The sequence below is a fragment of the Chlamydotis macqueenii genome, chromosome 7 (genome assembly GCF_036417535.1).
Source record: "Chlamydotis macqueenii isolate bChlMac1 chromosome 7, bChlMac1.mat, whole genome shotgun sequence".
NCBI classification, from domain to species: domain Eukaryota; kingdom Metazoa; phylum Chordata; class Aves; order Otidiformes; family Otididae; genus Chlamydotis; species Chlamydotis macqueenii.
In genome coordinates, this window is record NC_141562.1 from 2733691 (window position 1) to 2751202 (window position 17512).

Consider the following 17512-nt stretch of genomic DNA (forward strand, 5'->3'; position numbering starts at 1 on the left):
GATAAGTTAGATAGCCTCTTGTGGCTCTGTGTATGATTTCTGATCTATTGTGCCAGAGATACTACAGCATGAGAGAGAGCTGCTGTCATTTTCAATAGGAAGTGAGAACTTTAAGAGCTTGAGAACTGTCCTCTTTTTTGAATAGCACTTTTGCTGCATGAAGTGTAATTTATTTTTATCACAGCAGGCATAAAGCTTCCAGGTTTTCATAAAGAAAAATGATCCATATAGTGCCCGTGTCGATTGAACGATCATTTCAAAACCTGTGAATTCAAAACATAGTCCTTTCTCTATGCAAAGTATTGTTCCTTTTTGCTGCAGTTTTTTTTTTTTTTTTAATCTTGGACTTTCATTAGTACTTCAGACATACTATAAAACAGTGTTTTCATCTCAGAAATTATTTTTCCAGCCATCAGTTTGCCTGTAGCAGGACACATTATTTAATTACAGTAACAAAAACCTCTTCAGGCAGGACTTCCTGTGCTTTCAAAAACCTTTCAAGGTGGTACTTCCTAAACTTTTTTTTAAAAAAGTAGCAAATGTGAATAAATCATTAAAATTTGGGAAGAAAGTGGAAAGGAGAGGAAAGGGTGGGAGAACGGGGAAAGAGAAAAGAAATTGTTTGTATCTTGCCTGATATACAAACACACAAAAAGCAAAGAAAACAAAGTGAGACCTATTATTAGTCCTACCACTTGTCAGTTTGATTAGTGAACGGTTGCCTCTCTCTCTTCTGAGAAAACACTACATCTTTAAATGATGTCCATTCTTAAATGTAGAAACCCCGCATTGTGTCTGTTAGTGCATAATTGGACTGTCTTTTAATACAAGCAGAGGCACTTGTTTCTGAATATAAACCCGGCACCTCAACAGGTCAGGGAGATAGTAAAAACCTGTTGTTTGGCTTTGTCTTGGGGAATAATGGAGTCACTAATCTACTTGATCTCTGGGAGTCAGATAAAGAAGAAAGTGAACGATGCATACATTTCAAAGATGGAAGGCACTTGTAAAAGCAATTTCTTTGGAGGGAAAAAGTAGAGCAAAGGCTGTTGGAAACCTTTTAATTAGTACTAATTACCTCAGCAGAAAACGTTGGAGGCTTGAAAGGATTTGTGTCAGCAAGTGAAAGATCAAAGATTGCGGCGCTCGCATTTTAATCTGTTGGCTATAAAAACGAATAAGGGGGTGGTAATGGGGCCCATGAGAATGACAACCCAGGTGGTGGAGGCCTTAATCCCTTCTTTACTGCTAGTGCCTGAGGCCTAGTTCCAATTACATAATAAGATGATTTAATTTTTGCTTTAATTTTAACAAAAATTAAGTTTATTTTAGCCTTTAGTAAGGATGAGACAAGGTTTCCAGACAAAATCCTGTCAATTTATTTCTTTTAATGTTTTTAAGCCTTTATTTAGCCATTTTTTTTCTAAGTGGCTCAAGTTGCTCTGTAAAAGGCCAAGTGGCAGCACAGGTGCTTTGATGTGGTCTCTGGAAACAAGGAGGAGCTGGCAGCGGACAATTGGTGGCCATTGTGGTGGCACTTGGAAATCCAGTAATGCCATGAGTGAGCCCTCTTTTTTTTTTTTTTCTAAATTTTATAAAAAAAAAGAAAAACAAACAAAAAAAAACAACAAAAAAACCAAACCCAAAAACGAAGAAAAAAACCAAACTGCCTAATTGCATCAGCAAAGAATAGTTCATAGGCATGCTTGCTGTGACACTTCACTTCTCTGTTTTCTTTCAAAACACTCCAGGTGGGTTCACATGATTGTGTGTGAGGTAAATTACATCTTTAGTTTTGTAGCTTAGCAGATTATGTGCCCCTTGGAAATGTAATTGTCATCAAATTCCTCTACGGATGAAAGAGTGACCATATGGCTTAGGCTGAAGAGAGGCTGATGGCTGCAATGTAGACTTCAAGTGGATTAATATATGTCTGGAAATCTCCAGCACTTCTGCCCAGCCAGGCCCAGCTGTTGTGTCAAGGGGAGAGGTAGATGCATCTTGAACTAGGATTGGGTTTACAATTCAACTCATGGTAGTTAATGTTGTATATACTCAGTGAAGTGGTAAGGTTTGAGTTTTTTATTAATTTGACTTGTACAAAAGGTTATATTATTTACGGTCTGAGAATTCAAGCACAGTAAGTTGCAGCTGCTCATGTATTTATTTTTATAGGTAATTGGATTAAAAATCTGGAGGCAGTGGCAATACAAATAATCAGGCCTCTGTTCTGGGTTACACCTTTAAATTTCTTATTCAGTGTTTATTCAGCAAGTAAAGCTTGAAATAAACATTGAACTACATATTTATTGAGTTTTGTATTGAATAATTATATTCAAAATATGTTAATTTGTATATGACTTAGATAATTGCTTTACTGTATGTAATAGCACATCCCCAGCTACTTGGCCTATTCTGCTTGTAATTCAGCCTTCAACCTCAAGTTGAACGTTTCCCAGTTCTTACAGTGTTTGATTTTATTCTGATGTGGCAGAAAACAAGTGTTGATTTTTTAATAATATTGTTTTGAATGAAGTCTTGTGGTCCCTCAGTAGGCTCTGTATGTATTAGCATGGCGGTAAAACATGAAAAAACCCTAGATATCACAGTTCATTGTTGTCTTACTTTTGCTTGCCTTTTCCTAATCTGTGGAATATCTGTTATCTTTAAAGATGGTTCAAAGCTGTGCCAGGAGAGGTTTAGACTGGACATTAGGAAGGATTTCTTTACCAACAGAGTGGTCAAACATTGTAACAGAATTCCTAGAGAGGTGGTTGATGGTCCAAACCTGTCAGTGTTTAAGAGGCATTTGGACAACAACCGAATAATAGTGTATTCTTGTTCTTAGGCATGGAAAAACAACTGAACTGAGACCTGAGCCTCTTCCCAGGGCAGCGTAGGGAATAACACTAGCTTGTTTTTTCAAGGTAGTTGTCAGAGTGCTCCATCATGGGACACGGTGGGTGACTGTCCTGGTGAAGCTGCTCAGAAGGACCCAAGGTGCTACAGGGTTATCTGTTGCTCTTGGAGATATCGGGGTGGTGCCTTTGCTCTAACATGATCCTTGGATTTTTTCTGATTGCTGGCTGGTGTGAGGGGCATTTGAATATGTATGGGCATAGTGACCAACTAAGAGTGTATTGATACAATCTATGTTTTGGTAGCTGTTCATCATCCCTAGCCTATCAAATCCACATTTGTGTATCTTTAGAAGATGAGATTTATGCTGGACTGTACTTCCCCAATCAGATTTTAGACAATCTTACTAATTTTAGAGATTGAAGGGGGAAAAAAAAAAACAAAACCAACAAACCACCAGTGCAAAAAAGCCTCCCAGAAGATTCTCTAGTCCATCCTAATCCTGTAAGATTTTTACCTCATATCTTTCCCTGATGGTGTTTTGTGTGGTTCAATTTTAAATATACGTGCTGTGTAGAAATGGAGGACACTGACAGGAGGACACTAGCTGTCATTTTTTGTCATCTGCATGTTCTTTTTTTTTTTTTTTTAATTATATATGAATTGGAAGAAATGTATTTGCCTACCGTGTATATTTCTATGAAGTTTTCTTTGCTCACATTTCAGAGTATGATAATCATTGTAATTTCAGAGGCTGAATTCTAGGGTCTTGTTTTGACCAAATGCTTTTCACTGTTAGATACTGTATGCTTATGTTGCTGAGGAAATGTGTTAATATTACTCATTATTTTTCATAATTTGAGCAATGGGAAAAATAACCACAATAAAAATCAGGATGAACGTATAAGTAAACTAATAACTTTCTTTGTTTTGACCATGCATTTATTGTTTACTTATGTAAAAAATTATAATGCATATTGCAAGAGGTTTATTGAAATGCAAAAGCCCTCGATTTGACTAAGCAGACTTAATAAACAGATTACTATATTAAAGTAGTGTCAAAAAAAAAATATAAGCACATGCTTATCTCTGAATTTGAACTCACATATGTAAATCTTTGTGAGACTACTGTAAAACCCAGTAATGAAAAAAAAGTTGTACAAATGTTTAGTCCTGAGCAGTTATCATGCAACAGTGTTTGACTGAGTGCAGTGTGTGGTAATGATTCCCAAAAGCCATGGGGTGTTTCTTTGCTTTCTCGTCTTTGCAAGGGTGATTTATGAGTTTACAAGTTCCTTCCCAAACTCTATAATTGCCCCGACAGCTTCCCAGATGGACTATATCCAGATTGGTATAAAACAGTACTCATTGCAGCTGGACCTTCTAATTCATCTTGCATTAGGTACAGGACTTTATGTTCTTTTTTTTTTTTTTGTCTTTATTTAGATTTGTTACCTTTCTAGAAACACTGTACTGTGGTAATTGGTACTACTTTCCCCTCAAACACCAGATATGCCTGAAAGCAAAACAACATTCTATTTAGTAAGACTTAGCTGAAAGCTTTTAGTTTTAGGAATGGAAACAAGGACAAATACAAAACTTGATCTTTGCATATACTTGCAGGTAACCTTTCCCCTTGCTGAATCCGTCTTCTCTAGGATTTTTGGAATGGATTCCAGCAGGTACTGCTTTGGGTCCAGGTGTCTCAGCAGTGCACCTTCTCAGTCCTGCTGTCAGTTCCAATTTAGTGCTGTCAGAAACCAGCGACTTTGGTGAAGGTGTTTGGAAACTGTTGGTGATTCTCTGTTTTGTGTTGACTGAGTGGCTCCTCCTTGCCCTGAACACAACTATTTCCCTTTTCTTCCTGGGAGTGTCAGACTGACCAGTTACCTCTCACTTCAGCTTAACTTGTCCTTCTGTACGGGATTCATACTGTCGTGCTAAGTGATATGCAAGACACATACATACATTTCACAAATGATCTCTGGTATGCTGCCAGCTTTCTGGAAAGAGATGAAGCAGGCTGTAATGTTAACACTGATGACAGACCTAGTAACACAGTTACTTTGTTTAAACAAGCCCATGAAAAAGTGCTTCCCCTCTTATAGCTTTTCTGGTGTTGCAAGCTTCCACTTGCATAATGTACAATTCACTGGAAATTGCGCAGACATAAGTAAAAGAAAAAGTTGTCTCTTGCTTGTGTATACTTGCATTTTAGAGTAAAGCACATCCATGTGGAAGATGTGGTATTTAGCAGTTAGGTAGTCTCCTTGAAAGGATTCTTGTTATTCTTATCTGACTAAGTAGTGCATAGAACTTGTATGCTTTTATCCTGAGTTTTATAGATCTGGCAATCTGTTTACTAGCTTTTGGGGCTTAAATGATAGGTACAGTAAGGAAATCTGTTGCAAATAATGGTTTGAGTGTAAAAAGAAACATTGAGGAGTAAAGGTTAAGATTTGCCTTACACTTGCCTTACACTAAAAGATTTTAAAATATACACCAAAAGTTAAATTTCCTAAATTGTTATTAAGGCACCTAAGTGATCTGATCTTCTTAAGGCACTGATGTCCCATCTTTTTGTTTTAAGGTTTATAAGAACTGCTGTTTGCTCAATACATTTAAAAATAAATGTGTTCTGATTTTGAAACTAAACATGTAGCTTCCTGATTCAGGCACCTGTGCTAACATAAAGCTTAAGCCTGCTAAGCTTAAACACTTACTTTTTTTTGCCACTGATATTTTAACGTAAACTTTTTTTAAAAAAGTATACTGTGAACTTAGTATGTAACAAATGCTTGAGCATAAAGGATGCTGATGAACAAAATGTTTAGGAAGAGGATTTTGAAAATGGTACTGTGGTTAAAATAAATATTGAAGGACAACCTAGATCTTTTCTTCAGAAACATAAGGGTGTAAAATTGAACACAATTTTAAAATATGTAACAAATTTGGGAGCTTGTGTGAACAATTTTGTTTGTGTAATTGACAAAACTCTTGTTTCAATATCAGAAGCTATGTGATTTTGTGGAATCTTACCAACAGTGGTTTACATGTTGATTCAGTTACTCATAATTGTTTGAGAAAGTGTGCGTTTTGAGTAGATCTTATAAAAAAAAACCTCACTTCAGTATTTTATTAAATCTGTTTATGCATTAAAATATTTCAGAGACATCAAACTGAGGATACCATTGAGTGTTTAGAAAGCGATAAATGCATTGGCCATTAAGTTTTAATTGTCTCTAATCTCTTGCTACCATGACAATAAAAATAAAAACTTTTTAGACGAATATTCTATTTAATGCACTGTTTACTAGGAATATTCTTAGTCAGCAAATCCATGCAAGCAGGAATGTATTTTCTGCTTTTCCATCATTTTAATATGTAAGTTGTATGCTTCTAATAATCTTCGTGTTGTTCTTATCTGCATTTAACAGCATTTAGATATCCTACATAATGTTATTGAAAGCTTAAGTATCTTTTAGTTGTCCTCTTTTTCTTCCCCCTTCTCAACAAATTTCATGAGAAAATTAAAAATCTGAAATGAATCTACTCTATCTTATTTTTCTCTGCAGTTCTCAAGTATTCTGATGAGCCTGGATAAGCTGATGTGGCCTTTAGGGAAAGACACATCAAATATAGGCAGACAGCTCCTGTGTCTGGTAACAAAGACTGAGGAGGTCAAAACTATCCCAACAGGCCTGAGCAGGTCAGTCAGAGGCAAATGTTGGAAATAAAATTTGGTGGGGAGGGGAGTAAGTGGCCTGGGTCAAGTCCTGTTCAAAAAGTCAGCTTTGTCAAAAGCTTCAGTCACATTCTTACCTACAGGCAACCTCTGCTGATCTCAACTCATTAATCGAACTGGAGAGCCGTCTTGACCCTGGCTCCTTCCCTTTGAAGTGTGGTGTCCTCTGCAGCATGAGGAAATAATTTGCTGCCTGATTCAATGAGCCATCAGTAGAGCCAGCAGACCTAATGACATGTGAGAATATTAACCTCCTACCATGAAGAGCTGTGAATCTTGAGAGGCAGTCTGTAATTCACCCAGCACTCCTGAGCCTTCCCTTTCTGTCTTATTCTTGCACTCACTTTCTCACTCACAGGGAGAGAGAGAGAGAGAGGGGAGACCCTCTTGTCGTAAAACTTTATTTTCTTCAGTAGTAGGAGCCTTACTGAGCTGCTTGATAATGAGTTACTTTCCTTTTGCAGCTGGCCAAAATTTATACTGAAAACTACACATCCATCTTGCATGTAATAATTTCTGTTTAAAATATGACATAGGCTACATAACTGACATCAAGGGGGTGGTAATCTGAATACTTACCCAAGTAGGCTATTTTAGGTTTCCTTATTTATTTTTCATCGTCAAAAGAAAAAAGTAAAAAGAAAAAAACAAACATGTATAACAATGATGTTATTCTGTGTAATGTGTTTTCTAGTTGCCTCAGTCAAGAAGATCTTTCTGCAGTCCGCTGCTTCCTTCATTCCCCCCCCCGCCCCCCACCTAAAGGGAAAAACAGTTCTGCCTGGCCAAGTACTGTGTGTTATATGCACACACAAGGGTGTGTTCTTGTCCTTTGATTCTTAACAAAGAAATAGATTGTTGGTCTAATCCCACTGCTTTAAAAGTCAGAGCTGTTTTTTTTTCTTGTTGACTCCTTTAGCATTTTCAGTCACAGATTTGGATCTCCATGTCTGGTAAGCTTCAGAAAGTGAGCCAATGTTATTAATGTGGCTAAATAATGAGAGAGGAAAAGCAAAAAATGGCCCCGTGTGTATATGCTACTTGCCGTGAAAAAGGTGGTGATTACCAGGCTTTACACTGTTATATACTCACATACAGTAAAATACTGTATGAGTTTTGTTTTGTTTTTAATGTCTTTTCATAGTGCTGATTGGTGCTGCAAAAGATCAGAAGTTAGAGGTTATGGGTACAGATGGGGAACAGTATCCAACATAGCAAATCCCAGGCCAAAAGGACTATTGCTGGCAACTTAGTCTTGGCTATGCTAAAAAGGTTTGGGTTTTTTTTTTTTTTTTTTTTTTCTTTCTCTGCTATAGCTGTGCTGGTGTCCTGGTTTCAGCAGGGATGGAGTTAATTTTCTTCTCAGTAGCTGGTGTGTTTTGGATTTTGTGTGTGAAGAATGTTGATAAAAACATTCTGATGATATGAGTTGTTGTTAATGAGACCAAGGACACTGTCTGGCTTTCCAAGTCTCGTTAAGGTCTCGTTAACGTGCAGATGCGGGAAGCTGGGCAAAAGACAGACAGAATAATTGATCCAAACTGGCCAAAGAGAGTATTCCATGCCATAAACGTCATGCTCAGTATATAAGTGGGGGTTGCCCATGGGAGGGGGCATCATTTTCAGTTATTCCTTTTCTTGTTGGGTATCTGTTCAGGCACCCTTGGCATCCTTTTAATCTCTCTTGCTTGCTGGCATCGTTCCCTCTACCTTGCTAGCTTGCTGTCCCCCCTTTGCTTGCTGCTCGGTGTTGTTCCTGTGATCGCTGCTCGGGATGGGCTGCGTCGGTCATTCAGACATCGGGTGGTGAGAAATTGTACATTGTTCATTTTGTATATTTTGTAGATATTAATATCCTTATATCCTGTTAGCTTTGTAGTTTTTAGTATTTTTAGTAAACTGTTTTTATCTCAACCCACAAGTTTTCCTTTCTTCCCAATTTCTCTCCCCCGTCCCACTGGGGGGGGGGGAAACTGTGTGGTGATCCGGGCTAAACCACCACAGCTGGCAAATTTCTCGTATTTGGTAGAAACATAGCTTGCAAAAGCAAATGAAATTACACCAAGTGTGACCACTTCTGATGGTAACAGATGTTTCTCCACTGGGAATGAAAGTTAGCAGTTTAGTTGTGTGGTCCAGACAATTTTTTTTTTTGGTTGGAAATTGAGACTGAATTCCGTTGGGTTACAATTAGAGGGTTATTTTGATTCTGAGGAGTTGTTGGTAAAACTATTGGTGTGTTGTGTGTTTCTGGGTACAGACTAAGATACCACACAGAGGGGATAAAGGAGGTTAGGGAAACAAAGCAGGGTAGGTAGCAGAGGGAAATAATAAATAAATGGCAGTTATATGCTGTCTAACAACTGCTGGCAGTGCTAGTGGTATGCGTGTATGTATATCCCTGTGATTTTAAGTGGTTCTAAAGATATTTTTTTTAACATCCAAGGGTCTGGTGTTGTGTCCGTTAACAATTTTCTGCTGTCATGCTCGAGCAGTTTATTAGTTGTTCTCACCTCTTATAGTTGGTCACAAAGGCCAGTCCCTTTGCCTCTCTCTGCTTCATCTTTTTTATTAAGTTTATTAAAACTAGCCAGATTATACTTTCTTATGGCACAGGCTATGCTTGGTCCATTCATTATGGTATCTTATCTTGGCAGGCAATCTGAATTGAACGGCAGCTAGTCCATTATGCACATATGAAGCCCATCACTCCTCCAGCAACGGCCAATTCATCAAACATTTATCTTTTGCCCTCTGAGCAGTACGTCAATTTGCTTGTCAATTCTCAGCCTTGGTTGTTGTGGAAGATGGGAGAAAAATTACTTTTCTTTTCCCCCTTCTCACTGAACTCTGGTAGTCAAAGTGGGCTTTACTCTACTCACTCTACAGGATTGTTATTCCCCCCTTCTCTGTGCAAAAAGGGGAGGGGTCAGGTTACTATCTGAATTGCAGACTGACAGATTGATCCAAGATACAGTAAAGCTTTCATTATGACACTGCCTTTGCACTTGAATTTGCTCATATTTCCATTGTAATACTTTTTTTTAGAGGGTTTATTAATAGGTTCTCAACTTGGCACATGGAGCTGAGAGGAGCTTTTAAGAATAAATATATTATAGGCTTTTAGGGGGTCTCTCATTTATTTATTTTTTTAAAAGGTAGGTTTATATTTTGTAAACTCTGACTTGTTCTTTTACTGTTTCTAATCACTAATACTTCCTTGAAATCTTTCTCATTCAGGAAATGAGAGTGTTTGCATTTTTTTTTAATATGCCATTTGTTTTATAAGGACTGAATTCCATGTTCATATTGGAGAAAAAGGTAAATGAATCAAGAGACACCTCCAAGTTTTTCTCTTAACACCACTAACCTTGTTATTCTTCATTGAATACTTTCAAGAAATTTTAGCAGATGAATGCTTAAGTCCATACTTAGGAATGTTATTTAAATGAATGCATCCATTGAACTGCAGGGACTTCCTAGTGGTCTTTTTTCCAGAATACCCTTTGATAAAATATGAACACATACAGTCACTTGCTGTCTGCTTGGTAGTTTTTAGCTGTGTTTTGCAAACTGTATTTTGTTATTATGATATTTGTTCAATCATTAGATGACTAAGAGCTCATTTTCTGATTCAGTTTGTATTATTTTTAAATATTTTAATGTGAAAACTGCCTTGCCACAGGCTATAGTACTACACTGATTGTCATTTTATTTGAATTTACATGAAATTGTAACAATATTATTATATAAAATCTTAGTATCTTTAATCCTAAGGATGTAATATCAAAACTTCAGCAAAAAGAGACCTAATATGAAGCATAAAGCTTGAGTTGTATTAATGGGATATTCTCTTGAGTTAGAGCTGTGTTAAATTGAATCCCATTCCAGTCAGTCTTGTAGAGTTAGGCCAGAAAAATAAATTGTGGTGAGTTTTTGGGGGGGTTTTGGGTTGTTTTTTTTTTGTTTGTTTGTTTGTTTTTTCTTTTTTTTTTTGACTAAAATCTTGGTAGGAGAGCATGGTGGTTAAATGACTGAATGGTTGTCTCTAATATGTTTTTGTTAGATACTGAAAACTGTAATTGGGATTTGTAGTTTATTTCACCAGGTAAATAATCCACCTGTGTGTGGCACAGCTGTAACAGTTTCTTTTACCTTAATATTGCATTTTCTTCTGATTTTGTTTAAAGACTTTGGACACATAGGCTACAGTCATCCCTCCCAAATCCATGTACTTCACTGAGCCTCACCTGAAAGTCTGATTCACCTTCTGGAAGTGCCTTTTTTCACTGGCTGTAATGAGTTATGAGTAACTGGGCTTCTACAGATGGATAAGTCTGCGTTGTTGCTCTTCAGATAATTCCATAATTTGAGGGAGCTGCTGCTTAATAGTGAAATCTCTCACGAAATTCTGCATTTCTGTTATATAATTGATAGAAAAGGGTTTGAAATCTTGTGAACTGAACACTTAGAATTTAGGAGGCCTCTTATCTCTTTTGGTATATCTGTTTATTGACTCTACTTCTGTTGTGTTTTCTTTGAGGTGGGGTGGTTAGTGGTTTGGAGGGGTTGAATAGTTTGGTGTTTTGTTGTTTTTTTTTTTTTTTTTAAGCAGTGGAATTTGCTGTGTGAGTCTTATAACAAGGCTATAAAAAACAGGTGAAGATTCTGTTTTTTCATGAATTCCCACCATTTGAATGTGCTTGCATAGCTCTAAGTTTGATTGTTGTGCAAGGTGTTTTCATCCCAGTCTTTTTAGTAATAAGATGTGCCATGTAGTCTTGTATGATTTCAGTGTATAAGGAAAGGGGAAGAATGAGGGATGGATATTAATTTTATTGTATGTCTGAAAGTTAAGTATGACCTTTATATGAAAAGACTCAGAAACTAATTGTAGAATCCAGTTCATAGCACAGGTTTAATCTTTTCTTATGGAGGTCTTTTCTTCCCAGGTACTTAATGGTTCTGCTAATTCATTTTTTTTCCATTGTCTCCTGCTGGTTATATTCACAGGCTTTCCTTAAGTTTTATTCAAAAACTACTTATAGATATTTTTTATCTAGCAACAGAAAGCTGGAAACAGATTCACTGGAAGTGCTGCAAAATGCTACTTCTAGATAGCCTGATATTCCCTCTGACAAAACAAAGCGTTTCATGTTTTGGAAACATTGTGAGCTTGTTCTCCATTGAACAGAGTTTTCCTATTCTATGACTTGTCTGTCTGAACTTGAGGACTGTCCTGCACTAAAATTTTGGAGGTTTTTTACTTTCACTGAGGCACTGCTCTTTTTTTTTATTCTGTTTTGACCCAGAAGTTCTGTCAGAACTGTCCATTACACATTCCATTCTGTTTTCTTTTTGGATATATTATCATGCAGAAAAGTAGTATAAACACTGAGTGTGACTGCAGAAAACAAAAGTTATTAGGCTTGAATAGTGTAGAGGTCATTTTTTGATGCTTTACTTGTATTTTATCTGCCTTTACTATCTCTGTGTGCAGGAAATAAATAAACCTTCAATTTGTAGTATTTTTGTGATTATAATAGTGAGAGTGTTTTTTTTTTTCCTGGAATTTGAACTGAATTCTAGCCACTATGTTTTCTTTAAAATGGGTAATTTATTTTTCTGTACTTATATGTGAGAGGTGTGTTTAGAGCAGAAACCCCCAAAGCAGATTTGAGAGTAGAATTCTGACACAGGCCTCAGCTCAAGGGAATTTGCACAAAAGATTCACCAAACCCTGCCACCATCAGAACAGAATTAGAAATGCCTTGGAAAACTCTTATTTGTGTGCTATATTTCAGATTAGATGGAATTTAAAATTGAACAGCAATCAAAGCAAGTAAACCTGAAATTATGTTTTGCATTCACAGGGGATTATGTAAAATCTAAATTTACACGTGTCTGTCTTATATTTTTATATATTTATATATAGCATTTATTTATTGCTCTTTGTTTTGTTTTGATGAGATTAAGTCAAAGGACTAAAAGTCAGGAGCTCCGAGTTTTATTTCTTGTCTCTTAGAAAATTGCTGGAGGTCACCTTTCGTTAGTCACTTAACCTCTCTCAGCTTTACTACAAAATGGAATTTTAAGCTCAGCAGGTTTTTGAAGAGTAATTCATTAATGTTAAAAAAAAAAAAAAGTGCTTTTTGCTCCTTGGCTGGCAGGTGCTGGAGAAATAGAAATTACATTTCTGTTCTTTAAATACTGAAATTATCTAGTACTAGAATTCTCGTGTTGATTCTGCTCTCCTGTAATCTGTTAAAACATAAAAGGCAAGAAAAAAGTATTTTTAAAAGCTCTTGTTTTGTAACAGCTCTGTCTTTAACTTCTGGTAATGGCTCTCTCTTGTCAACAGAGTGCAAATCAATTTCAAGGCAAAAGCCAAACTCTCTCATTTCCATATTGTTAACTGCTCTCTCTTTTCCTGTTAAACAGGAGGAAAAAGTCATTAGATATGAGGCAGCTGTCTTATTAATTGAGGGGTGGGGTAAAATGTGAGGAACACTTTTTTCCAGCATATACTTCTGAACAGCTTGTTCTTCCAGACAAGGACAACTGCAGAGTACCAAGGTTTGTCCATTACTTGAGAGACTTCTGCTTTTTTTCACATATAAAGTCTCATGTTTTCATTGTCAAATGTTACCAAAATTGAAGAGCTGCTCTTTAGTTTCGTTGTAACCAAATCCCCATCAAGCCAGAGGGACTGTATGAAATAGTGTAGTTGACAATTGCCATGCCTACACACAGAGGGAAAAAAAATCTCTGCCATGACATTCCTTTGTGATTAAAACTTTGTTACAAACCATGAATGAATTATGGAAGAGCAAGCTGGAAGAAATCACACAGATTAGCCGAAGGACTTGGATGAAATGACGTTTCTGAGACCTTTGTATTCTAAAGGATTATTTACTGTCTGCTTACGGAACATCTTAAGTCGTTTTGCAGAGGGAGTCGGTTTCCTGTTTAGTGCAGTGTTTTTGTAAGCTAATGAGGGCAAAGTGTGAGCCATAGGCAATGATGCTGTGATATTAGCTGTGACAGGGAGCTTGATCATAATTATCTTAACGAGGATAGGGTTAATTACAGTGGAAACACGAAGTTTTTTCTGTTTGAATGAGGCGGCGCTGAATACGTTGTGATGTTTTGTCGGTTTGATGTGACTTTGGAAATTGCAATGGAAATCTCCTGGCAGCACTTGCTCTCCTCTGGGAGCAGAGTGTGAGACCGGCAATGAGGTAACCGAGATGGTACCTGTGGGTGAGATAATGGGCAGCTTTCATGTCCTTAGAGCAGGGAAAAGCAACCTGCAATGCACCTTAGTGATGTTTGTTAGCCCTTTGAAACTAGGGAAAACTACTGCTTGCCACTGCCCCTCCAGTGCTGGTTGTATTGTGGTGGTAAGATTGTGTGTTTGTTTTAATATACCAACACGGGGAGACAGTTTTTCTGCTGTGAACTATGAGAAAACAGCATAGTTTTAAATTTAGACTGGTTCTCTTTCTCAAGGAATTTGCCTCTTTTTATACTCCTCTTTTAGGGTGTTTGTGTGCGTCTTGCTATGCTGTGTATACATATACACTCTCATATTTTGTATTGAGTTCATAAGGAGATACTTGGGGTATGCTAAAAGAACTCTCTCACTCATTAAAAATAAAAATGTCAGTATTTGCTACTGATTTCTACCTCAGCTTCTGAAAAATTCTTTTTATACACTAATTCACTATTGCAATCCTTTCTAGCTAAGTGATGTTCTCTCCTGTCTGCAGGTGGGAAATTGAGGCACGTACAAGTTATGGGACTGGCTGAAGTTGGTGTCATAAAATCTATTGTGTGGATTGTACTTAAAACTTTTAAATTGTGGAGTACAACTGCTGGGCAATATTTCTTCATATATTATTATGGTAGAGATACATCCTTTTTAATTTCTTTGCCAACTGTCTTACCAATTTTGTTTTGGTACTAGTTTTTTCTTCTGTTTAAGATGAAAAAATAAGAATTCTGTGAATAGCAAAGGAACATATGGATGTAAATTTATGTTAATAGCTACACCCTCTTTCTCTGTACTGTGGCACCCCCTCCCATCTCCCTGGGCTCTGAATCTAGGTGATTAAATCACCAAGTGCACACTGCTCTGATGACATGAAAACAATTAATAAGCAACCCTCTGTGTAACAGGGCTGCTTTTTAACTGAGCAGCTAATAACATTACATGGCAAAAATTATCAAAACCAGACAGGTGTAAGGAGATTTGCGCACAATTTTCTCTGCCTATCTATGAAACTAGTACCCTTGTGTTCAGCCTAGGCTTGTGAAAGAAGGCTGTTTCAATAGGCAACTCCCTCTAGTGTTTCAAGGCCTTTTGTCCCACTTCATGGCTTGTCATTTTGTTTTATGCCTCCCCTGCAGCAGTTTTGGATGTGCGCTTTCTTCTCCTTGCCAGTTGCCAACCATTTGCTGATTCTCATGATAAGGGTATTATATTTGCATAACATAACTCAGGAACAATGTGTATTTTGATGCTGACACTGACCAGAGCCCAAGCAATGTTTTTTCACAAAGGACCTATTAATGTCCCATAAGGCTCTGTGGTGTTGACAAGGAGGTGGCCTTCTCTGAACCCCTTTGGCAAGTCAAAGTCTTAGATTGAAATGCGAGGTTTGGAAATAATCCACTATTTATATAATAAAGAGTATTTAAGGGGAATTTGCTAAACTAGGTTTGTCAAACAAACTGAAATGGAAACTCATAACGGCTTGATAAACTCACTGCTACTTCCTCTGGGTTATTTTGCCTTTTAAAGGTACTTGGGGGAAAGCATTGTCTGAAATGTTTGCTGATCTCTCTTTTGATCTTGGCTTTGACAAAACCAAATCTGTTGTGACCCTTTGCTGAAATAGCTAGCTTGATATGGCGTGCTAGCACAGCTCTTAATGGTGGACAGTTTATGTAGGCTGAACAGAGTTTTTCTGAAACAGCTTATTAGAGGAAAGTGCAAAAAGTGTGACTGTTACTATGGTGGTGGTTTCAGTATAATGTTTATAATAGAGGCTTTTGTTCTTTCAGCTTCAGAAATTGTAGTTTTAATGCATTGTAACGATATAAATATGCTATAGGGTTGTAGGCATGGCAAATTTTCCTCAGATCTGGCTGCCCAGCATCATTCTGATGGGAGTGCTTTGCAGTCCTTGGACTGAAATACGGTTTCAATGTTGTGCAAATGTTACTTGAATATTCATAGTTTATTGTACAGTACTCAGTGTAACAGTCACACAGTTGATTTTTTTTTTTTTTTGAACCCTCTGACTGTGATTTATAAGTGGTCAGTAAGTTGTATCTACAAAAGTGATATCTTGTTTTTGTTGGACAGATGAATGTTAAATTGTCTAGTTTGAAACCCAGATACTTTCTAATAACGTTTGTGTTTTTCTCCACTTGTAGTGCCTGTATAACTCTAACAGGGACCTTGGCTATATTTTGATCTTTGCCAGAAACTGGAGGGAGAGTGGGGAAATCCCCTCAATATAAATGTCATTGCAGGCAGAATAAATAGTATAGACTGCATCTCCCTTATTAATCACATTAAAAAAAAAAAAACAACCAGAAGATACAGTGATGATCTTCCCACTGGTAGGCACAGTAGATCAGCTGTCAAGTCATGCAATCTCAGCATATCTTTAGGTATCTGGTAGGTGAATGAGCTGTGAATGCCTGTCTGTGTGTATGCTCCATATACCTTATGTGTCTTAGTTGATTAATGTGTGGGGTTTGTTTTTTTTTTTTTCCTGTTGGAATGTGCATGCATTAAGAATCAAGTTTGGAACAGATGCCTTAACAACGTACCAAAGGGTTCTTTTTAGGTTTTTTTTTTTTTTTTCCCTGTACTTTGCTATCAGAGGAATGAATACCTCCAGAATCTTGTTTATTTAGAAGTCATCATCTGCACTTCCATGTTGTGAAATGCTCATTTTTTTAAAGCTGCGCTCTGCAGTCTGACCTGTGGTTTGAAAGTGGGACAGTAAGTTCTGAAAATAAAGCAAATATCTTTTCTGTCTGGAGTAATTCTGCATTTCATTTTGTAGAGAACATTTTATTTTGTTTGCGGGGACTCGAGAAGCAAATTAAGTGGTTAATAAAAAAAAAAGAAAAAAAAAATCTCTTCTCCATTTCCTATTATTGCATGTAAGGTAACTGCTAAGAAATGATACTTGAAGTTGTATTTATTATTGTTAGCGGGGTATGATATTTCTTGCCAGAAATGATGGATGACAACTTAAATTTGTGTCCAGGGAATGAAGGTGAACTGTGACAGAGTTATTTATCTTGGGAATGGAGGTTAGGGTCAGGCAAGGCTGGGTGCCTGAAGGCACAAGACATTGACAAATTCATCCTGCAGGCCCCATATCTGAAGCCTTTTGTTTTGGATCCTGGCTACTCACTAAGTGACCCCCATCCTTCATCCTGCCAGCATGTGAAGGATGTGTTGCAGTGCCAGCACTCCCCTTGCCACTAATGCTTGTCATTCACTCTTCTGACAGGCCCAAACCAAAACTATTCCCACTCTTGAAAGGGAAGGTTAAAATATTTATTTCAGGCCATAATGGCTTCCCTGATTTAGTGGAGTATCATTTTTCCTGTTGCCTTTGTCGTTTGCAGGTCACTAGAAGGACTGAAAACATTCAGTTACTTGGAAGAGCTGATCTTGGACAACAATCTACTCGGAAATGACCTTCTGTTACCCAGGTTACCCCACCTCCATACCTTAACGCTCAACAAGAACCAAATATCCTTTCAAAGAAATACCTGCAAAATGTCAAATGAGTTTTATGTGTCAGCCAAATTAAAGTATGTGAAATATAGTTCATGTGCAGACAAAGCATTCTCTCGTTTGGCACCTGGAATACT

At 37.2% G+C, this 17512-nt stretch overlaps 1 protein-coding gene across 1 annotated transcript in view; it reads left to right on the forward strand.

The window, feature by feature from the left end:
- The window catches only part of LRMDA (leucine rich melanocyte differentiation associated), a 681403-nt gene that overhangs the window by 361865 nt on the left and 302026 nt on the right, over positions 1-17512 (forward strand). Inside the window, exon 3 of the mRNA XM_086752286.1 lies at positions 17264-17390. Within this exon, the coding sequence (XP_086608412.1) occupies positions 17264-17390 (127 nt within the window). The remainder of the gene's footprint in view (positions 1-17263; positions 17391-17512) is intronic.